Source organism: Canis aureus, chromosome 37 (genome assembly GCF_053574225.1).
Source record: "Canis aureus isolate CA01 chromosome 37, VMU_Caureus_v.1.0, whole genome shotgun sequence".
NCBI lineage: Eukaryota > Metazoa > Chordata > Mammalia > Carnivora > Canidae > Canis > Canis aureus.
Window position 1 is genome coordinate 9,990,699 of NC_135647.1, and position 23,759 is coordinate 10,014,457.

The 23,759-nt window shown below is 43.0% G+C and overlaps 1 protein-coding gene and 1 pseudogene across 5 annotated transcripts in view; one reads left to right on the top strand and one right to left on the bottom strand.

Annotated features, from left to right (window-relative positions):
- Positions 1-23,759, top strand: part of KIF13A (kinesin family member 13A) — a 211,394-nt gene that overhangs the window by 165,276 nt on the left and 22,359 nt on the right. For 3 of the 5 annotated variants that reach the window (XM_077886252.1, XM_077886253.1, XM_077886255.1), the window contains 11 exons: positions 3,422-3,584; positions 5,132-5,272; positions 6,121-6,270; positions 9,430-9,591; positions 10,538-10,711; positions 12,861-13,012; positions 14,888-15,020; positions 15,218-15,364; positions 18,894-18,932; positions 20,558-20,657; positions 22,098-22,224. In XM_077886252.1, the coding sequence (XP_077742378.1) occupies positions 3,422-3,584; positions 5,132-5,272; positions 6,121-6,270; positions 9,430-9,591; positions 10,538-10,711; positions 12,861-13,012; positions 14,888-15,020; positions 15,218-15,364; positions 18,894-18,932; positions 20,558-20,657; positions 22,098-22,224 (1,488 nt within the window). The remainder of the gene's footprint in view (positions 1-3,421; positions 3,585-5,131; positions 5,273-6,120; positions 6,271-9,429; positions 9,592-10,537; positions 10,712-12,860; positions 13,013-14,887; positions 15,021-15,217; positions 15,365-18,893; positions 18,933-20,557; positions 20,658-22,097; positions 22,225-23,759) is intronic. The other 2 variants (XM_077886254.1, XM_077886256.1) reach the window with 1 other exon arrangement.
- Positions 13,381-14,122, bottom strand: LOC144306439 (small ribosomal subunit protein uS3 pseudogene; annotated as a pseudogene).

Here is a 23,759-nt window from a genome sequence, read left to right on the forward strand (position 1 = left end):
CTTGGGTTCTCTTGTGTTCTTAACGGCAGTCTAGGCACAGTGCTCATGTAGCACTCCCAACAGCCCTCTGCCCCAGGGACAGTTATGTCTGTCCTGTAGACCGGGCACTCATTCTATGTATCTTCCTCAGTCACCCACCTGGTCCATGAAAAGGCCAGCATTTGAACCCAGATCTCTTCAGTCCCCTTACTGATCCCCACACTGTTAGAATAATAATAGCAGTAACCAAAGTAGCACCTGCCGTTTACAGAGCCTTCCTCACGTGCCAGGCACTGAGTGCTTTACGTGTATTCATCTACTCTTCACACCTGCTACTGTATTTGATCATTTGCACCCCATTTCATGCATGAGGAAACAGGCTGAGAGGTTGAATGGTTCCCCCAAAGTCATTTAGCCAGCACGTTGGCAGCAGGATCAAAGCCATGGCCATCGGAGTCCGGGGCCGGTATCCTAATCTTGCAGTCACACTGCAGCTCTCTCACAAGCAATGAGACACTTAAGCCTGAGCCACATCCAGGAAGGTGAGCCCCTAGAGAAGAGGGAAGAGGGAAGAGGAGGAACCTGACCCTGCACAACAGACTAGCAATAGTAATGCACTTGATGGTCTGTTCTGAATTAGAAGAACGCATTGCGTTTTCCCCAGGAACCTGCCTGCTCATCTGTCTGGATACTGAAGTATGAAGATTTATCCTACATGTAACACTTTACTCTGTATCTTTTACTGTGCAAAAGAAACCCAGGTTGTCAGTGCTTCTTCTGAGGAGCTGTCTTCTCTGCCTTTACTGTGAGCTGGTGGCTTTCCTTCCTCTAAGCAACAGCAGGCTTGAAAGTCATTGTTGTGATCAGACCCGCTGGTACCTTTCTGTTTCTTCCCCCTAATTGCTTCAATGTCCTGAAGACTGTGAAAGACAAAAAAGATGCAACAGAAAAGGTGGATTGTTTTTAATGATAGTATTTTTCAGTCGGGCGTTATAACTTTTTTTTTTTTTTTACTTACCTTAATTCCAAATTGATTTTCTTGGAGGCTCAAGGTCTTAAAAAAAAAAAAAAAGAAAAGAAAAAAAAGGAGAGTAACATGGATGATATTTTGGGGATGTCACTCAAGGGGAGGAGAATGGTCACAATATTGATTTCACCTGAATCACTGGATAAAATTAAGATGTCATTAATGGTGGGTAGTTATTATTAGGAGCGGAGACTCTTAACCTAAATAAATGTTGATGGCTTGTGAAATATTGAGGGACTCATACCCAAATAAATGTTGGGGGTCTGAAATCAAGTATCTTTAAGAGCTAGTGAGAATGTCAAAGAAAACCAGAGATGTGGTTTATTCTTCCTGGATAATCACAGTGTAGTATAGAGCAAGATACAAATAGGTGAAAAGTACACCGTAACAGTAAATTAAAAACCAGTTTTGTCTGGCAAAAGAAAGTGTTGCGGTTCCATAATTATCCCTTTGTCATTTATCCCTGATCTGAAAAATAACTTCCAGGGGCAGGGAACCAGCTTCAGTCATTAACATGTCCCCAGTGCCTAGCATGATGGTGTCTTTGGTAGGTGCTTTGGGAATATTTATTGTGTGAGGTTATGGAAGTGATGAATGAGTATGTGCCTGGGCAGGGAGCACTGTGAGGTTAGTACATGGTTAGCAGACAGTGGGACCCCGTGCAGTGGAGCCTTTCTCCAGCTGGTTCGTGGAGAAGGAAGGATTTCAGGCAAGGCTGTAAGGTGGCAACTGGACAGATAGACAGGAGGTGGGAGATATTTTGAATGGAGCAGGTTGTCACAAACAAATGGGAAGCCATGGAGAAGAGGAAGATGTGCTTGGGGGATTACACAAGAGCTGTTCTTCTGTTCGATCTAAAAGGTGACTTACAGAGGAGGAGGGAAAGCTACTCCAAAGCTCTTCTGAAGGGTGAAGAGGAGGTTTTTAACTCAGGACTGATGTGCAATGGGCAAGGATTTATGTGTCTGTTGGTAGGAAAGAGGAGAACCCAGGGACAGTGAGGTTATCGGGAGGGTGTGAGGAAGGGACTGTGAAAACAATACAGAGAGAGATTTAGGAGATATTTCAAAAGAAAAATTAACAAGGCTCTTTTTCTGGATGTTGTGGAGAAAAGACTGAGCTGGCTAGAAGAATTCAAATCCGGGTAACTGAAAAAAAAAAAAAAAGATAATATCACTCAGAAAAACCAGGCAGGTGAGATCCATGTGTCACATATCTTAGGTTAACTTTATATTAACATCTTTGCAGGGTGCCTCCTGTGTCACTTCTAAGGTGATGAGAAAGGAGTAGAGATGGGGCGTTCCAAGCTCATCTTTGTCCTATTAAGGGAGGGCAGGAGGTCTATAAATGGGAGAGAAGAGAAGCTAGGTAAGGCTAGAGAAACAGTCTGTTGGCCCGGGTTACCATTGAGCACAAATCCACATGTGGAAATCAGAAGCTCTCTTCTTTCAGAAGAAAGAAGGTAGTGGGTAGTTTGAGGGTATCCCACAGTGGGCCGTGCACTTGGCCGAGAATTAGGTATAATGATAAAAAAGACATAGTTCTCACCCTGGGGTGCCTGCAGCTCCATAGAGGAGACAGGCATTAGCCATATAATTATTACAAATAAATGAGAGATTATAACTAGGACAAATGCTGTGGTGCTGGGAGACCATTTAATAGGGTTTTGACCTATTCAGTGTCAGAACAATAGAGAAGGTCTCACAAGGAACTGCTTTTGTGCAGAGTTGAAAAAGTTGAATCTCTGGTGCTACTGAAGTCCCCATTTTTTGCCTTTTACCAACTGAAGCAATTGTGTGGAACACTGTCTACTTCTGGACTCCAGATTTCTCTCCCCGGCCCTGCTCTCCTGTCCCCACCCCCAAAAGTACACAATAAGTCGTAATCAGTTCTTATCCTGAAAGAATTCCTTTTTTGTTTTTGGGGGGCAGCATAATGTCAAAATCTAGCCATTTTCAAATGTTAGAGGGTTTTTTTTTTTTTTTTTTTAAGATTTTATTCATGAGAGACAGAAAGAGAGAGAGAGAGGCAGAGACACAGGCAGAGGGAGAAGCAGGCTCCATGCAGGGAGCCCAGTGCGGGACTCGATCCCGGGTCTCTAGGAACATGCCCTGGGCAGAAGGCAGGTGCTAAACCGCTGAACCATCCAGGGATCTCCAGTTAGAGGGTTTAAAGTATGGTTTTTAGTTAAGTCCCTCCACATATTTGCTCTTTGTGGGTGATACCAGCAGAGAGCCTGCAGTACGCTGGTGGGAGGAGAGAAACATGAACAAGTGTTGATGTTGACAAAAACCAGTTAAAAAATATTGCCTGGAAGGAGTTTTCTACCACTTTCTAATAACATGACTCACTTAGAAACAGGATCAGTTTCCTTTTCTTTTAGATTTTCTCATTTCCTTTGCTGCTACCCCACAGGGATGAGCTCTTCCGTCAAAGCCTGGCAAAACTTCGCGAGCAGCTCGTGAAAGCAAATACCTTGGTAAGGGAGGCCAACTTCTTAGCTGAGGAAATGAGCAAACTCACTGACTACCAAGTGACCCTGCAGATCCCTGCTGCAAACCTCAGTGCCAACAGAAAGGTAAGAGTGTTTTTAAAGAAAAGAGAGCAAAACATACAACAGTATATTCTCCAAGATAGAATATAAACCTGATATCCAAAGAATATCCATGAGGAGATCTTGATGTGAGCCAGAGTATTTATACTTTTTAAGATTTCCTCTCTTAATATTGTATGCCAACAATAGTAAAAAGTTAAAAAAAAAACTTCAATAGTTAAAGTTAAAAAAAAAAAAAAAAGATTTCCTCTATAGAATCCCCCCTCAAGTATACATGCTCTTAGATGTGTTAAAACTAGAAATAGATCTAAGTTCGGGGCACCTGGGTGGCTCAGTGGCTGAGCGTCTACCTTTGGCTCAGGTCGTGATCCTGGGGTCCTGGGATTGAGTCTCCCATCCGGCTTCCCACAGGGAGCCTGTTTCTCCCTCTGCCTATATCTCTGCCTCTCTTTCTGTGTCTCTCATGAATAAATAAAATCTTCTTAAAAATTGAGTAATTCCTCTTGCTTTTCTTTTTCCTATAAATGTTCCCTTCTGGAATGGGAGCTAGGTATAAGTTTTGTTACAGTCTTATTTTTAAGAGTGGATTCTACAAGAAAGGAAGACTTGTAGAATACCTTTCTTTTGTACACAGAACGGCCCTTTGCAGTCATTGGGAAGTTTACCATCATTTCAATTTGAGGAATTTTTTCTTTAAAGAGAAATGTCGAAAGAAAATAATCTTTCATCCATTTATATTTCCCTCCAGCAAGCAAGCAAGAAATGAGTCAGGGAGTACTCCATTAATCTTTCTGTATTTCAGTCCTTTGGCCAAGCAGTTCTTTGAGAAATTGATGTTAAATCCAGTCATAGAAGTGTTCATAAAGATTATGTACTTTTTGTCCAAGGATGCCCATCATAATGGCCTTTAGAGTAGCAAAAATTCAAAATAGTCATGATGTTGAACAATATAATAATTTGTCAGATGAGTGGTATATCCATATGATAGATTTCTATGTTTCCATTAAAGATCATGTCTGTGAGGGGCGCCTGGGTGCTCAGTCAGTTAAGCATCTGACTTTGACTCAGATCATGATCCCAGGGTCCTGGGATCAAGCCCCACATCAGGCTCCCTGCTCGGGGGTGGGGATGGGGGTGGGGGGTGAGGGGAGGGTCTGCTTCTCCCTCTGCCCCCTCCCCCTGCTTGCACGTGCTCTCTTTCTCTCAAATGAATAAATAAAATCTTCTTAAAAGGAAAAAAGTGTCTATGAGGAATATTTAACAACACAAGATGATCATAATATAAAAACTGGAGAGAAGAGATTTATAGTTTGGTTTCTAGTGATAAAAATAAAAAGCATGTGCATAGGTCTACACAGAAGATTTCATTAATCTTTCTGCAGTTGAGTTGAAAATAATCCAGAATATTCCCTAGAATTTTCTGTGTGGTAGAATTTCATCTTCCTGTATGCACGAGGCGTCTTTTTCCAGCTTGCTACTTGACGATAACCTACATTGCTCAAACAACCCAAAAAATCACAATAAGGTTTCTCTGGTTTGTTGTTTGTTTTTTGTTTTCCTTCACTCTGCAGAGAGGAGCGATTGTGAGTGAGCCAGCTATTCAGGTGAGGAGGAAAGGAAAGAGCACCCAAGTTTGGACCATTGAGAAGCTGGAGAATAAATTAATTGACATGAGAGATCTTTATCAAGAATGGAAGGAAAAAATCCCTGAGGTAAAAGAGACAAAATGTAAAGGAGATTTGACCATGTTGAAAGCACAGAGTGTAAGTGATACCACCATCCAAACGCGTGCGCGCGCGCACACACACACACACACACACGGTGGGAAGTATATGCAGTCATGCTTTGGACGTGCATTTCAGAGAAGTAACATAGAAGTGACCCTGAGAGGGGTCCTGAATCGGATCGGTCATAAAGCCTGTGACTCCCACATGAACAGGAGCTAAATAAAGAGAACACACAACATATTCTTGTTTGTCAGGGGTTTTTGCTGCATTTCAAGTGAACTGGAATAGAACAAAGTGAATCTGTGAACAAATAGAATCAAAGTGATCTGTTTGGTCAGTGTTTTAAAACATCCATGTGGATGGAATCGGCTTGGATTCTGTATTCATTCATGCTCTCCCAGTTGTGATCATGGCACGAGAGATTACAAAGAAGAATCTTAGAAAACACAATCCATTTCTGGGGATATTGGTAATGGAAAAGAAGCCTCGGTGAAGGAAAAATGAGGCAGAGCACAGGGAATGGAGTGAAAAAGACTGCACGTGGAGCGTGAGAGGGAAGAAAGGAAGGAACTATGGAGGAGCTCTCCACGAGGACATCCCTCTTGGAGGGATAGTCCCCCAGCTGTCAAGCCCCTCCCACAGGCTGCTTTTGTTTTATTTATGCGACGATTGCGATTTTACTTCTTTTTAATTTCTTTAGATAAATGCTTTCTTTTTTTTAATGTAAATGCTTTCTTTTTAAAAACATTCTTAAGGGCTAGTTTTAAATAATATTATCCAAGTTGATGTTTTGTTTCCTACTCATCTTCCTCCCTGCCCACCCTACCCATCAGGCAAAGCGTCTCTATGGGAAACGAGGTGACCCTTTCTATGAAGCCCAAGAGAATCACAACCTGATTGGCGTGGCTAACGTGTTCTTGGAGTGTCTCTTCTATGATGTGAAACTTCAGTATGCAGTTCCTATCATCAGCCAGCAGGGGGAGGTAAGGACAAGCCAGCCTTGGAAGAAACCATTGATTGTGTCGTGTGTGTGTGTGTGTGTGTGTGTGTGTGTGTGTGTGTAAGAATCCAATTTAAATTCTGCTTGAGGTCCATCAGGAAACTACAGTGAATAGTCAGGGTCACATTCATTCTCTGTTCATATCAACAGAAACTACCAAAACTAAATCATGGTTTCTTAAGAATATAAGATTAAAATCACATAAGATGATTATAACATTTTTTTTATTTATGGTTCACGGGTTTTTTCCTTTGTTTCAGTCAAATTAGAAATCTTTTGGAAACCAGATTCAGCTCTGTCCCCATGTTCCTCTGCCTTCATCTCTTACGCTTGTTAATGTACTCAAATTCTTTGCCGGCTCCCATGTAGTCTTCACAAGATATAACTGGGAGCATTATCTTTAAATCTAAGATATTCAAGGAAAACAAGCTTAACTCCTTTTTTGAAAAGCAGAAGAAAACAAAACACCTCACACTTCAGTTATTTACATGCATTGGCCTTATGTGGGCCTAAGACGTTTTAGAAGATATTCAGGTTCAAACTTTTTTATTTTTATCCATTTCATCAACTGATGTTTTTATTTTAAATTTAGTGACGTCTGTAGTCTTCAGTTTGCCCTTTCATAACATATAGAGCTGAAATACTTAGCTATTTTTTGTGATCCTTAGGGTAGGCCGCAAGTAGGATACCATTCTGGCCAAAGTGAACCAGAAAACAGAGCCCAGGTTCCCAGCTATGGTGTGGAAGTATACAGCTCACATTCTGTGTGGCAACCCCCCTGGGGACATGCTGCTCCAGAAGACCAGTGGGCTAGAGTTGCTTTGTCCCACGTGAAAAATGGGCAAAACTCCTGTGGCAAAGGAATTCAGGGTTTTTTTTTTTTTTAATGATTTTTAAATTTTTACTTAAATTCAGTTAATTAACTTAATGTATTATTGGTTTCAGAAGTAGAAGTCAGTAATTCACCAGTATTCCATAACACCCAGTGCTCAGTCCATTATGTGTCCCGCCAAATGCCCCGCCATCATCCAGTTACCTCATCCCTCACCACATCCCCTTCAGCAACCTTCAGTGTGATTCCTATGATTGAGAGTCTCTTATGATTTGTGTTCTCTCTGATTTTGTCTTTTATTTTTTCCTCCCTTCCCTATGATCCTCTGCTTTGTTTCTTAAATTCTACATGAGTGAAATTGTATATATGTCTTTCTCTGGTTGACTTGTTTCACTGAGCATAACACCCTCTAGTTCTATCTACATTAATGCAAATAGCAAGATTTCTTTTCTTTTGATGGCTAATATTCCATTGTGTGTGTGTGTGTATAATATTATATATATAATATATATACACGAATCTTCTTCCATTATATATATATAATACATACACTATATATATATTATACATACACATATTATATTCATATATAATATGTATATATATATGAATCAAATCTATTCATTTGTCGATGGACATCTGTGCTCTTTCTGTAGTTTGGCTATTATGGACATTGCTGCTATAAACATTGGGGTGCAGATGTCCCTTCGTTTCATCACATTTGTATTTTTGGGGTAAATACCTACTAGTACAATTGCTGGTTCATAGGGTAGCTCTATTTTCAACTTCTTGTGGAACCTCCATACTGATTTCCCAAGTGGCCGCACCAGCTTGCATTCCCACCAACATGTAAGAGGTTCCCTTTTCTCTGCATCCTTGCCAACATCTATCATTTCCTGACTTGTGAATTTTAGCCTTTCTCTCAGTCAGGTGTTCTTAAGCTAGGGTCTGGGTGGCGCTTTGAGTGTTCCATTCATCCCTCTGAAATTATTTTAAAAATGTATCTGACTCTCAAAAACATTGAAAAAGAGCTTGAAAATGATTATTTTCAAACTGATTTCTCCTGTTCCCCTCTTCCCCCTCCTCTAACTGATTCCTCCATATTGGTCTCGCTTATCCAGTACCACTGACCAATTTCTCAGGTCTGTGCTGCCAATGCCAGTTGCTATGTGAAAGTTGGGTCTAACCTGCCTTTAAAAATGAGGCTTACTATTTAAGATGACACAGCACTGTCAAAATATGTGTCACCTTTACAGCTCTAGCCATTGCAACCCTAACCTGTGGCTGAAAGATAACTTGGCCAGTTACAGCTCAGGGAATGCCAACTGCAGGATAATTCTTGTCCCTTAATTCATTTCTATGCAACCAGCTATAAGAGAGACAGCACTAAACTATGCCTATCCAGAGGACCACCAGAATATGGAGGATATTTTAAGTCTTTGAGGGAGGCAAACTGTTTTAAAGGAACGGTTTCCTTATAACTTGTTATCTTTGTACTTGTCAATCCTCCTGGGATAGGTCTCATTCCCTAGGGGAGCCTGCCATCACCCTGCTCCCTCCTCCCCATTGAGTTACATACCTATTCTCTGCTCCCAAGAGAGTGGACACTCCCATGAGCCTGCTATGTCTTCCCATTTACTTTTTTTTATTTTTTAAGATTTAATTTATTTATTCATGAGAGAGATACAGAAAGAGAGGCAGAGACATAGGCAGAGGGAGAAGCAGGCTCCCCACAGGGAGCCTGATGTGGGACTTGATCCCAGGACCCTGGGACCACGACCTGAGCCAAAGACAGATGCTCATCCACTGAGCCACACAGGTGCCCCTCGGTTTACTGTTATAAGTGCAGAACTTAGTGTAGTTCCTGGCACACAGCTGATTCCTGGATCACTTTATCGCATAACAACCCGCACAAATCTCTGGACTAGTTGTCTTGGTATTCCCATGAGGCAAGTATTTGATCAGAGGAGTTAAACGAATGAATATATGAATGTGGAAAACAGACAACTTCAAGTAGAATATGATAGCTGGGTGTGCTCAGTTCTTGGGCTGCCTGGAAAGAAGGACGGGAACAAGGCTGATTCCAGAAGGCAAGTGGCAGAGAAGCAAATGGCTCCAAGTCAGACAGGGTGATTGCAGGGGCAGGTGAGGGGATGGACTGGCCACAGAAAGGGTGAGTTCCCCATCGTCAGAAATGGCCCAGCAGGAGCCCCAGGGCTGCTCCCTGGGAGTGTAGTAGAATGCTCTCTGTCTTAGGTCAGACTCCACAGGATGCCTATCAATGCCCAGACACTCTGGTCCCCACCTCAGGTTGCAGGGCGCCTCCATGTGGAAGTGATGCGAGTGACAGGGGCTGTCCCAGAGCGCGTGGTGGAGGACGACTCCTCGGAGAACTCCAGCGAAGGCGGGAGCCTTGAAGTCGTGGACAGCAGCGGGGAGGTCATTCACCGAGTCAGGAAGCTGACCTGCCGGGTGAGAGGACGAGATGGGTAGGCGCCCATGAATGACCCTGTTCATCCAAAGCAGTTCTACAGAAAATCTTAGAGGAGATTTTCTTAGGGCATAGTAAACATTAAACAGTCTGATCTTAAGTACAACGGTGGGCAGGACTCTTTCCAGAAGTAGAGCACACTTCCTGAGGCCAGTTGATGAAATTTTAAAAGCCCTTGTGCATTTAGCATGCAGGGAGTGTATATTGTTCAGTGAATCAGGCTTTTCCAGCAAGGGTTGCATCTGTGTCAGAAACTCAGTCACTAGGAAAATTTAAGAGGATGTGTGCCTTTGTTGCCAGGTCCTCATGCTATCGTCATGGTTCTGGTACAGACCTGTTATTGGCAGAAACCTTCATGTGCCAGATATTTTTCAGATGTCAAGTGGATAACTGATTTCTGTATTTCCTCACTGACTCTTAAGTTTAAAATACTTGAAGTAAGAATGTATACTTTAATGTTATCTTTCTTTCTTTTTTTTTCTTTAAAGATTTTTTTATTTATTCATGAGAGACCCAGAGAGAGAGGCAGAGATACAGACAGAGGGAGAGAAGCAGGCTCCTCGAAGGAAGCCCCATTCGGGACTTGATCCCAGCCCCCAAGACCATGCCCTGAGCCAAAGGCAGATGCTCAACTCCTGAGCCACCCAGGCATCCCTAATGTTTTTTTTTTTTTTTTAAAGATTATTTATTTATTTATTCATGAGACACAGAGAGAGAGGGAGAGAGAGGCAGAGACACAGGCAGAGGGAGAAGCAGGCTCCACGCAGGGAGCCGGACACAGGACCCGATCCCGGGTCTCCAGGATCACGCCGCAGGCCAAAGGCAGGCGCCAAACCGCTGAGCCACCCAGGGATTCCCCCCTAACGTTTTCTTTACGGGAATTATAGTGCATGTTTTTTTTATTGTTGTTATTTTATATCTCTTTAGGTAAAAATTAAAGAGGCAACTGGGCTGCCCTTAAACCTCTCAAATTTTGTCTTCTGTCAATACACATTCTGGGACCAGTGTGAATCTACAGTGGCTGCCCCGGTGGTGGATCCTGAGGTGAATTCCCCTCAGACCAGGGATGCCCAGTACACCGTGACCTTCTCTCACTGTAAGGTACGGGCACCCTTACAGAATGAGCTGCGCGGGAGGCAACCCGGGTGCCATTCAGAGCTCTTCTTATAACTTAGAAGTCTCCTCCTAAGAATGTTTAAGGAATGTAATATGTGTGTTGGACTTTTTAACCTCAAAATGTTCTTCAGTACAAATTCAAATGGGAAGTATTTAAAATAGAGTCTGAAAGACCTCTACCTGAAGTCTTATGCCCGAGAGGTGGAATGGCCAGTGACAGTTTGTACACCTTTAGATAAACTTTCTATGCCCTACAACTTTTATGTGTGTTGTCAATACATGTTCACACACAAATGGGCATAGATACAGTCTCTTACCATCTTGAATGCATAACTTTTAAAGTTTTTATTTATTCATGAGAGACACACAGTGAGAGAGACAGAGACATAGGCAGAGGGAGAAGCAAGCTCCCTGTGGGGAGCCTGACGCAGGACTCAATCCCAGGACCCTGGGATCACAACCTGAGCCAAAGGTAGATGCTTAACTGCTGAGCCACCCAGGCTTCCCACATGTATAACTTCTTGCAAAAGTTTTTTTACCAAAAATGTCACATTATTTGTATTGTAGAATTATGCCTTTTAATATATGTGAACCTTTTTTCATTCTTTTGAATGTGGTATAGCATTTCAGGCATAGCATTCTGATGTGCCATATGAGGTTTTAAAGAAAATGTAAATGAACAAGGCGAATTTCTGGTGACTGCTGGTTGTCTCTGTCTTGTGGCTATAAGCTCCCCTTCCTGACTTTCACGTCAGACTCCCCATGGGTTGTTTCTGACAGACAGATGCTACCTTCTGTGTAATTTTGGTTTTCCTTGTACAATCCTTCACAGATACTCCAAACCCCTTCCTTTGGAAATGGTGCTTTTTCTTTCTGGCTCTACACATACCAAATTTCACATAGGTAAAGACTGTCAAGTCTTTCTTTTTCTGAAAACAAATAGTCCAGTTTTTTTTCTTTCGCTTATATTCACCAAGTTTGTTTCTCAAAATCCCTATTATTTTTTTGTTCTTGTTGTCTGGATACTCTGAAATATTCCCCATCTTTCTTTGGATCCACAAAGCTGTTCTTGTAGAAGGATGAAGTCTGAATTTTAAGTACATTCTAGTTAACAACTGGTTTGATAAACACTAGTCGCAGAGTCCTTGGATTCACTGCATGACCCTGGGTTTTTTCCATCAATAAATGTGTAGATTGTATTAAGTGATCATTAGTTTGTTTTCCTTCTAAAATTCTGGCTCTGTCTCCAAACTAAATAGACAAGAAGGTAAGTAGTAGCATGTTCAATCAGTATAGCACAGGTCTTTCCAGAAGCCACAGAGTTGTCTTCCCCAGAGATTCCAGTAAGATGCTGCTGGAAAGAAGCTCGGTGTGGCCCCTGCCGCTTCATTCAGTGTGATTTCCATACTTTTCAGTCCACGCAGCATTCACTTCCTCACACTCCTCTGTCTGCTTTTTATGATGAGCTGGAGTGGGAGACTTTCAGAGTAAGAGCACAGAATCATGAAGTTAATCATAGGAAATTTAATTCTATTTTCAGTCTCCCAAGCCAGAGCAAGGAGCAGTCAGACGTTCTTTTTTTTTTTTTTCCTTTAAATGATGTGCTGATTAGTTTATAGCCTTGGGAGTTCTGAGTGGTCCTGCAGAACCAAGAATGCAGATTCCCTTCTGCACCCCACAGGCACTGGAATGTGGGACAGGACACATTCCTCAGTGTCCACATTGATTGAAGAAAGAAGTCCATTAAATCATTTCTTCCTCACTAGTATGAAGAGCTGGTATTTTGGGGTTTGTTTGTTTTTTTTCTTTTTTAAAGATTTCATCTGTTTATTCATGAAAGACACAGAGACACAGGGAGAGGGAGAAGCAGGCTTCCTGTGGGGAGCCGGATGTGGGACTCCATCCCAGGACCCCAAGATCACGACCTGAGCAAAAGGCAGACGCTCAACCACTGAGCCACCCGGTTGCCCCTGTTCCGGGTCTTTAACACAGCACAGGTGGTTTTCCAGTTGGGATTCTGCAGACTAACAGCCTCCAAAGTGAATCTCTATACAATCAAAAGGTAACACGGAAATTTCACAGATTGCTCTGTGAGTGATTCTTGCCGTTCTTCCCTTGCTCCCGCTTATCCCAGGACTACGTGGTGACCGTAACAGAAGAGCTCCTGGAGTTCCTGTCTGACGGAGCCCTGGCGATTGAGGTGTGGGGCCACCGCTGTGCTGGGAATGGCAGCTCCATGTGGGAAGTTGACTCTCTTCATGCAAAGACGAGAACGTTGCATGACAGGTTCGTACTTGGCTGGGCTGGATGCAGGGTCACAACTGGCACCAGGACAAAGGCTAAGGGGAGGAGTCCCCAGACCTGTCTCCTCCTTTGGGAAATGGGAAGGATAAAAGGAACTAGCAGGCATGGAAGACATTCAATGGCGAAAGGAAGGTCTTTTCAACAAACAGGACTAAAACAACTGCATATCTCCCTATAGACAAAACCTACTTTGATCTTGGCCTTCATGATACACAAAGCTTATTTTCAGATGGATCAGAACCTTCAATGTGAAAGATAAAACTGTAAAGCTTACAGAAAAAAAAAAAAAACCAGAATATTTCCCCTTTTTTTCTCCCTTTTATAGAACAACATTTATACTCCATACCCAGCTACCAAGGAGTACCTGTTGTGCTGTGGGTAGTGGCTATGGATGCCAGGCCTCTCTGGCTTCCCACCCTCTGTTCCATGATGGGGGTGGTGGTCAGAGAGGCTTTGGGGGCCACGCTGCTCACGTGGTGAGACACAGACTTCTTAGGGCCAGTCTCATCATGTGGGTCCCTGGGAAGCACAATCTTCACTTTGAGGCCCAGCTCACTCCATCTGAGCTGCACATGGCACACTGCAGTGTCACATAGCAGTTGACAGCGTCCCCATGGAGAGTCAGCAGGCCATCCACAAACTTCATGGATATAGCCCTCTGCCCTGGGAGTTTCCTAGATACCACAACCTCACTGTTCTTTGGCCCCACTCTCCATGATGGACCATGGCACAGCATTGCAGGCCCTCCACACAGCAAGGCCTCCTGGGAGCTGGTCATGCAGAGACTCTGCCTGGGTCATAGCACACAGACTTCCCATGGCCACCCTTCCAGCATAAAGCTCTCCCCTGCCCTCAGGAAAGCCAAATCTCTGCTGAACCACTGCAGTCAATTCTCAGATCCACCAGCCCTTTTTGCCAAAAATATCATGCATCCTGGTGGCCAAGATAATAATTTTTGTTCTGGTTGTGTAACTTGCACCTCAACTCCAGAGTAGCCATCTTCAGCCAGTTCCTGAATGAGAAACTCGTTCATTTCAGCTTTGAAGGTGCCTTGGGCCCCAACTCCCTCTTCTTGGAAATTTGCCCCACCATATTGCCCCGCAAGAGACCTTCTTATAAAGTTGATCCTCTGTCTCTTCTGTGATCCAGCAATCCACTTCTAAGTATCTCCGCAAGAAAAATGAAAACATAAGTCTGTAAATAGACTTGTTCACAAATGTTCTTGGCAGTTCTTTTTGTAATATCCCCAAACTGCCAACAACCCAAAGGTGTGAGAACGTTTGATAAGCCAATTGTACCACTAGTCACGTAATAGAATATTACTCAGCTCTAATAACAAGGAAAAGGACTATAGCTCCCCATTTGAATGAATCGCAAAAACATGATGCTAAACCAAAGAAGCCAGACCTAAAAGAGCGTACTATCCTTCCCTTTCTGTGAATTTCTAGAACAAGCAGAACTAATCTCTGGTTATATGGCTGCTGTGGGATGCTGTGGATATTGAATGGGAAGGCCATGAGCAAACTTTCAGAGGCACATGGTGGGGGTCCTTACAGAGGTGTGTGCATTTTCACAATTCATCAAACTCAAAAAAAAAAAAAAAAAAAAAAAAAACAATTCATCAAACTCTGTGCTTGATATCTGGACATTTCACTGAATAAAAGTTATATACCTCAATAAAATAAATACAAAAGATGTATACCATCTGGTTGTTTTGAGAGGTAGATAAGAAAATCTACAGGACACACATAGCATGATGCCCAGCCCATAGTAAGTGCCCAGTGGATAGCGGTTCATTCTTACTTCTCATAATGTCCCTGGACGGTGACACTTGTTCATTGGAATGTGTTTTCACAGGTGGAATGAGGTAACACGAAGAATAGAAATGTGGATCTCCATATTGGAGTTGAATGAGCTAGGGGAGTACTCTGCGGTGGAGCTTCACCAGGCAAAAGATGTTAATACGGGAGGCATCTTTCAACTCAGACAGGTACTGGGCTTGCTTTTGCTTGTTGGGTGTTTCCTTTGGGTCCCACGCTTACACACACTTTTTGGGAGTTCCCCAATTATGTGCCTCTGTATTCCCTGATTCTCTTCCCTTTCTTTACCCTCTTCCCACACTCTGCCATTCCCATTCCTGGCGCTCATTGGTGCATCATGCCCCCTGCCCCACCCCCACCTCTACAGGGTCATTCCCGGAGGGTGCAGGTCACTGTGAAACCTGTACAGCATTCAGGGACCCTGCCACTCATGGTCGAGGCCATCTTGTCTGTCTCCATTGGCTGCGTCACCGCCAGGTCCACCAAACTGCAAAGAGGGCTGGACAGTTACCAGGTAAGACGAACAGATTTGGAATAGTATGTACGAGGCTTGGCTAATGCAAAGTTAAGGCAGCAGTGATCTTGATGGAGACTTTTGGGGAATATGACAACTCCTTTTCTTGACCTTGTATCTGCACCTCTCCCTTCAAATTTCCATTTATTGCCTTTTTACTGGATTTTAAATACTATACCAGCTTAGTGTCCAGTAATAATAATTGTATTTGTAAACATACATATGAATGCTATGTTCCTCATTTACTTTACATAGATTTCATTTTCTGTCTGGCTCCAGTTATGTTGGATATTTAAGGCCACTTGTTAACTGGCCTGGTCCACTTTTATTAATACAAAATTGCCCCCATACACTGGCATAATTAAGCAGGTCTTTGAAAGCTTTTCTCTCTTTCTTTCTTTCTTTCTTTCTTTCTTTCTTTCTTTCTTTCTTTCTTTCTTTCTTTCTTTCTTTCTTTCTTTTTTAATTAGAAGTTGTCCTCACGATCATTTTTGCCCATTAAATCCTTTTTTACTAATTCTTCTGTTCTCATTTTTAAAAATTGACCGTGATAGGGCACCTGGCTGGCCCAGTTGGAGGAACATGGGACTCTTGATCTGGGGGTTGTGAGTTTGAGCCCCATGTCAGGTATAGAGATTATTTTTTAAATAAACAAGTATTTTTTTTTAATAAAGAAGTATTTATAAAAAGTAAAAGATGAAAGGATCTAAGAATTGATCTTCATATTACCAGTCACAGCTCTTTATCACTTTGTGAGAATAAACTTTAAGATTAGGAACTTGTGGGGATCCCTGGGTGGCTCAGTGGTTTAGTGCCTGCCTTCCGCCCAGGGCATGATCCTGGAGTCCCGGGATTAAGTCTCACATCGGGCTTCATGCATGGAGCCTGCTTCTCCCTCTGCCTGTGTCTCTGCCTCTCTCTCTCTCTCTTTCTCTCTCTCTGTCTCTCATGAATAAATAAATAAAATAAAATCTTAAAAAAAAAAAAAGATTAGGAACTTGTCTGCAGTGGCCAGGAAGAAGACATGTACTTTTGCTTAGTCCCTGGTTTACTGTCAGGTATGAATTAGGGACTGGGAAAATCAGCCCATTGAATTCTGGCTCCCTCACTGCACATGAGAGAGAGAGCTCTCCCTGCTGTGACAGGAGGAAATGTTTCTTTGTGGAGTCTGCATGGAAGCCCAGCCCGTCTTGAGAATGATTCATCTTCTGTCTCAGTTTCCTTGGGCTCCCTGGCATTCAGGCAAAGACAGCATTCAGGCAGAGACCGCTCTGAAAGCAAGAAGGAGCATTGGCTTGGCCTATGAGGCCTTAAGAAGGCATAATTTTGTCAAATACCGCCTTCTCTGTCTCAGGCCAAAATCGCCCCTGGTTCCCAGAGCCAGGAAGAGTATGAAGGAAGGTATAGGACAGTCTGCTATTTTAGGGCAGCCTTCTCACCCAGATTTTTCCTCATGTGTAGGGTAGGAAATTGGGTTGTATGGATTCTCATCCCTGCTGAGTCCCTCACTCGGCCTCCAACTTTGGGGGTGGCTGCAGGGCCTGGTAGAAAGGTCTCCAGCCTGGAACCAGGGGGCCTGGATTATCTTTTTTTTTTTTAAGATTTTATTTATTTATTCACGAGAGACACAGAGAGAAAGGCAGAGACATAGGCAGAGGGAGAAGCAGGCTCTCTGCAGGGAGCCCAATGTGGGACTCAATCTCAGGACCTTGGGATCCTGCCCTGAGCTGAAGGCAGATACTCAACCACTGAGCCACCCAGGCACCCCAGGACCTGGATTCTCAAGTGTAGCACAGCCTTCCTGGTTACCTTGTTGGGATCATGCAAACCTCGAATTCCCCTTCTCTCTTCTCCAGAATGATGAAGTAAGCTGAATAATTCCCTGAGATCCCAGTCTATACTAAAATTTTGTGGCTTAATAAATCTCTAATCTTAGATAAAACTTTGAATTTGCATCCTTAATCATGACCTATGAAACAGGTATCATCAGCTGACTACATATTCCCATTTTAGGAACCTTACAAAGATTGATTATATGCACTTTTAAAACCACTCTCCTCCTGAGTTAAAACTGATTTTTGAGGGGATCCCTGGGTGGCTCAGCGGTTTAGCACCTGCCTTTGGCCCAGGGCGCGATCCTGGAGTCCCGGGATCGAGTCCCGCATCGGGCTCCCGGCGTGGAGCCTGCTTCTCCCTCTGCTTGTGTCTCTGCCTCTCCCTCTCTCTCTCTCTCTCTCTCTCTTTCTCTGTCTATTGTGAATAAATAAATAAAAATCTTAAAAAAAACTGATTTTTGTCAAAATTTGAGCATTACTTCAATATTAGGTATGCATTTAATAAGTTAGTTATTCAAATGATAGTAGTGGTTTCCAAACTAAAACAAAAGTTCATATTTGAAATCTATGCAGAGAGTAAGTTTCACTGTATTTTTAAAGCACTTTTTAAAAAAGCAGTATATTTTGAAGTATATTTACGTATGAGAGTAATGTAATTATATTTTTAAAGCATTTGGGGGAAAAAAACAGTTTGTCTTTTTACTCCTAGACCATTTCACTGCATGTTTGAGTATTACCCCTCCAATAACCATATAAAAAAAAGACGATTGTTATGTGGGCCAGCATTCCTTTTGAATAGAACTCGCCACTGTATAGATGGTTATTCCCTACAAATAGGAGTTCCTCTATTCTTATGTCTGAGGAAAATAGTCCCAACTAAATCCTTTTATTTTCAACATGGTGATTTTGTTTTGCCAAATGTTTTTGTCAAAATGGTTATTTTATTACAGTTATTGCAAACTCTTGCCATGGGTTTAAGACAGTTCTGATTTTTCTCAACTGATTGGTGTGATGCTAGTATAACCAGTAGTGGATAACAGTAGGTCCATATATTCAACATGGCGGGCTGTGATCTTGTGGCAGTAGTACAAGGCACCACCTTGTCTGTGAATAGCCTGAGGCTCCCAGTGGGCTTTCACTTGTGATGATTTCCTCCTTGCATGTGCTATAGTGCAGAGAGGAGGACGCCAAGTGGAGAGACTCACAACCTGGCTTCCAGTCCTGACTCTACCACCACTGTGTGATCATTTAATTCTCCAGGAGCCCTGGCTTGCCTCATGGCTAAGCTAAGACGTTGAACAATAGAGTCTAGTTTTGCCATTTTGTCTAAATCCATTCCAAATCTCAGATAGCCCACCCAGGAATGCATACCCACCCTTCACATAACAATAGGGTAAGGCCTGGCCCAATGATGTTGATTCCTAGTCCCATCTAAGAGAGTTCTTGTTTTATAAATGACTGTTTTCTTTATTAAAAACATAATGAAACAAAACTCAAACTCAAATTCTTAATTATAGACAAGTGAATTAAATCCACTAAGCCTTTCTCACAATTCACTTAAATGTTTTATTATACTGGTGTTATGTGGTTATGTGTGCTGTCCATTATAATGTGAGTGTTACGCTTAAAGAATTATTTGTGTGCTGTTTGAGAAACAAAATGCATGTCCTTTGTGTTTATTTTTTTCCTACCAGAGAGATGATGAGGATGGTGATGATATGGATAGTTATCAGGTATCACTGCTGCTGTCATTCTGTGGCATGGGGCACAGCTACTGCTAATTGCCAGCATCTGCAAAGCAGAGGGCAGGGAGGAGGAAGGAGGACCATCGAGGAAGAATACGCAATTTTTCCCTCGCTCTGGACTTGCTTTAAACATAATCGGGGATACGATACTCTTTCTGTAGATTTCTCTGTCCATTCAAAATTTGTGATCAAATACTGCACTGCTGCTGTGTCATCTTGAATTACCTTGTAAAGACTTTCTTCTTTTTTTTTTTTGTAAAGACTTTCTAAGCAAGACCATTATTGCTGTATTAAAGTAATGATTTTAAAAATCGTGCAACTATCCATCCATAATCCTTAAGTAGAATTCTATGCAAAACTGCGCTTAGCTCCTCAGCCAAGAGAGTAGTATTGTTCTAATACGCTGTTTTAGTTTAAAAGTCTCTTGCTGGATAGGAAATTGAAAACATTTCATGCACGTTGCTTAGCTGTGGTTAGCCAGTTTCCTTCTCGCATTAGGACCAAGCTTAATTAACCGTAACTTGGAGAATTTAAATCTCAGCCTTTTCTTTTGGGAAATTTAGAAAAAAAAATGCAACTGCAAACTTGTATCTAGTCAGCACTGGCTGGCCTGCTGCCATGGAATGTGGAATAAAAGGAACAGGCAAGGCAGCAAATCCGGGTGAAGTGTTCTGGGTTCTGTCCCCAGGCTTTGTAATGATTCTCCAGTTTTCCCAGGGTGCTTTCCTGCCTGGAAACCGTGGGTACGTTGTAGATAAAACCTCAGAAGTCCTCCGCTGTCTGCTCTTGATGTCTTCAGGGTTAGACTGGAATTAGGCAAGTCAGAGAGCGTTTTGAGTAGAATTGATGGGTTTCTTTCCCTCATACCTTTACTAAGAAAGAAAACAAACAAAAACTTCAGGGGAAATGCCAGTCTCCCCTTGGATCTCAGCAATGCCATTAACTAACGTCCTGCCGCTGTGTGTGCGCTTCCTGCCGCGTGGTTCACGGTGAAGTCCCAACAGCTGCTTCTGGGAGTTCTTAAAGCATGGCTGACTGCATGTTGGGTGTTTGCATGGGTGATTTTTGGTGAGCCTTATGGTAGAGGTTGGAGGTAAAATCTTTACAGCAAGTTTGAAAGGTTCTCTGCTGATCTATTCTTTGCATTTTAGAAAATACATGTTTTCAGGCCATTGAACGATAAACTATAAAATGCCTGTGTTTTTGTGTTTTGGGTTTTTTTTTCCATTCCATTTGCTTTTCCATGGTTTGGGCTCTGTTCATGATGTCCTTCTGCTTGGAATCACACATCCTTCAAGTGAATAGCTCAATTTAAATACACACACACACACGATGTAAGAATCATCCCAACAGCTGGCGTAGTTTGAGCTTCTCTTACTTTTAAGTATAATTATCCTTTTGGAAATCCAGGGGCTCTGATTTCTGAGTAATGGGTTCCTCAATCAGCATGCTGTGTTTCTGAGGTCTCTGCTTTCTTGCATATTAATCACACAGCAATGTTCAATGGCCTTTCCTAATGAAAACCCTCCTGATCAATGTAAACATCTTTGTTAAAAAAAAAAAATAGTCGTCTGTGTATTCTACAGGAAAATGTTTTCCCTCCCTGATGTCAGGAAGAAGACTTAAACTGTGTGAGAGAGAGGTGGTCTGATGCACTCATCAAACGACGAGAATACTTAGATGAACAGATTAAAAAAGTCAGCAATAAAAAAGGTATGTGAGGGGCACCTGGGTGGCTCAGGGGTTGAGCATCTGCCTTTGGCTCAGGTCGTGATCCTGGGGTCCTGGGATCAAGTCTCACGTTGGGCTCCCTGCAGGGAACCTACTTCTCCCTCTGCCTATGTCTCTGCTTCTCTCTGTGTGTCTCTCATGAATAAATAAATTAAATCTTTAAAAAAAAATTTTTTAAAAGCTATGTGGAATTAAACTCCCTCCTGGGAGTAGCCCTTTCACTCCTAGACAGTGGTGGCAGGTTTTCTTCCCTCAGTTGGACAATAACATATGAGTGTTTTGACCATCTTAGTAACAATTACAGATAGTAGCAAACCCTTTTGTACAGTGTGGGATCTGAAAGTAATAAGTATTCATGAGCCTGTCCTGTGAACTGTGACATTAAACATTAAACTCCCATTTAGTTGTGATGAATGCAAATGCAGTATCTCTGGGTTTTGATCTCATTATAAGGCATTCCAGGCCCAGAACCAGAGGCTGACAGCAGCTGGGGGGAGGTCCCTTCTGAAACCACAGCACTTGCAGGTCAGCGCCTGGCTCCTGTTGGGCGGCAGCCATGCACTCAGTGCGGGTGAGTCTGAAGCTGGCCTGCAGCTCCCACGACCACTCAACTCTAGGGATGCAGTTTGCTTCTGCTGGCAGCAGCTGCTAGAGTTCCAGGGTAGAGCTGTGTTCTTAGAACCCTTAGTCTTTCATCCTATGATCCATTCATTGTGGTTGGTTCTGCACCAAAGGACACGTTATGAATGTTAATCTGTTCTAGGTAGAAGTTAACACAGGGGTCCCCCTCAGTAAATCCCTGTGGCTCAGCATTCTTGGTGTCAGTTTGTGGATGTGCTCAGCTTTGCTCATGGAAACTCACTTTGACTCTACCCAGATAGCTCCAGGGTTTAACTATGAATCAGACAGTTTGCAAACATGTTAAATAAAATCTCTTCTGTCAGGAGCATAAAAGGCAAAGTTAGTTTTACAGAATATGGTATGTGGTGTGTTTTAAACCTCTGTAAAGCGGTGTATACTCATAAAGCAAGGCAATATTCATCATTTCATTGGATCTTTCCAACAAGTGTGTAAAGTAGACATGACTTGTATTGTCCCTGTTTGACTACTAGGAAGCCCGGACTCGTCTGTTGAGTAACTTCCCCAAGAGTATAGAACCAGGAAAAATAACCTGTGTTCTCCTCCCTGTCCCAGTGCTTTCCTCCGTGTCCTTTCCTTGAAAGTCCATTGAGTGTCCTAGACTCACCAACCTTGTCTGGGTGCTCAGGCTGGAACATCGAAGCCTCATCTCCTTTTTTTAAACATGATGGATGTTTGAGCCACTTGGGGATGTCACCAAGTGAAAACCTATTTGTTTTATTTAAAATTTGGAAATTGTCTTTTCCCCCATATTGCTGCTCATCCAGTCATTTTGTCCTGCAGAGAAGACGGAGGACGACATGGAGCGGGAAGCCCGGCTTGTGGAGCAGTGGGTGGGGCTCACTGAGGAAAGAAACGCTGTGCTGGTGCCTGCGCCGGGCAGCGGGGTCCCTGGGGCGCCTGCCCACTGGTGAGTGTCCTTTTGCCTACGCAGGCTGGACAGGATGGTGCGGATGGCCTGTGCTGGTGTCCTGCGAGTGACTTTCCAGGACTGTCACAGTATATGCTAAGTGCCATGAGCTGCGAGGGGAGGGGCCACCCAGCTCTTGTGCAGCTGACTTGCTCTCCCAGGAAGCCAGCGAGCATCTATTTGTTACTATTTGTCCAGGAAGTAAATACCACACGTCTCAGTTTCTCCACATGAGCAGCTTGGACAGTTTTCTGATCTCCAGAAATTCTCTTATGTTGGCCTGAAAGAAGGCTGTTTCCAGAATCCACGTGAAGAGGGGAGAAAACATATTTTCTAATGAGCCCGCATCCCTGCTCAGTTTGGTCATAACATAGAGTCCGCTCTTGAGCACTAAATAACCATGGCCAGTCAAGTGATTGATCGGTCCATCCCGATGCAGATCAGAAACAGCATGGTCCCCTAGGCTCTGGACTCAAATAGATCTGGATTTAGTTTCCAGCTGTAGCTCTGTAAGTGTTAAATGTTAACTTCTCTGAGGCTTTAGTCTTAATCTATGAATGGAGCTCCATTTTTGGTACTATTTTAAGGATTAGAGATATTGTATTAAAAACACCTTGCCCATGATCCTCATTTGTTAAGTGGTGACTACTCTTGCTGCATCTGATTCTCATTCTTATTGTAAGAATATATCCTAGGACGCCTGATGGCTCAGTGGTTGAGTGTCTGCCTTTGGCTCAGGTTGTGATCATGGGATCAAGTCCTGCATCAGGATCCCTGCAGGGAGCCTGCTTCTCCTTCAGCCTGTGTCTCTGCCTCTTTTTCTGTGTCTCTCATGAATAAATAAATAACATCTTAAAAAATATACATATGTCCTAGGCATTTAGGAGAAATCCGATTCCTTTTGAACAGAGAATGTACATGCCCAGATAATCTCTAGGTTAGGCATAGAAACATCAGCGGTGTTATTTGTGTCTATAACAATAAAGGGAAGTATAACGGATTTGATGGTATTATGAAACCAGAAAATCTGAATTTGCTGGCACTAAATTTGTAATCTGATGTTTCTCCCTGCAGATTGTCCCGCTGTCCTGGAATCCTGCAGGGCACACATGCAGTCTGTCTGCCAGCCACGTGTTGCAGACAGCCACCTCATTCCCTGAGGCCCTGTCTAGACCGTCTGTCTCCTTACCCCAGTCACTTTCATTTGAGTCATTTCCAAACTTTAGATTGTCTCAACTGTTTGTAAGATGTGGAGTCCTCAGTCCTGTCCCTAGGTATTCTGATTCACAAGAGAAAGGATGGGTTCAGGACTTTTCATTTTCAGAGTCCCCACCCCCACCTCCCAGGTGTCTCAGATGCACACAGGCCAGTTTTTGATAAAACACTGCTTTGGTCTTTTCATACACAACCCTTCCTCCTTTGATAGGCCTTTTGTCCTCTCCTCAGTGTTGTCTTCTTGTTTACTTTCTCTGGGTTCTGATCGTGTCCCCTGTCTCCAGTATTAACAGCATCCCTTCCCTTTTTCCCCCTCACTA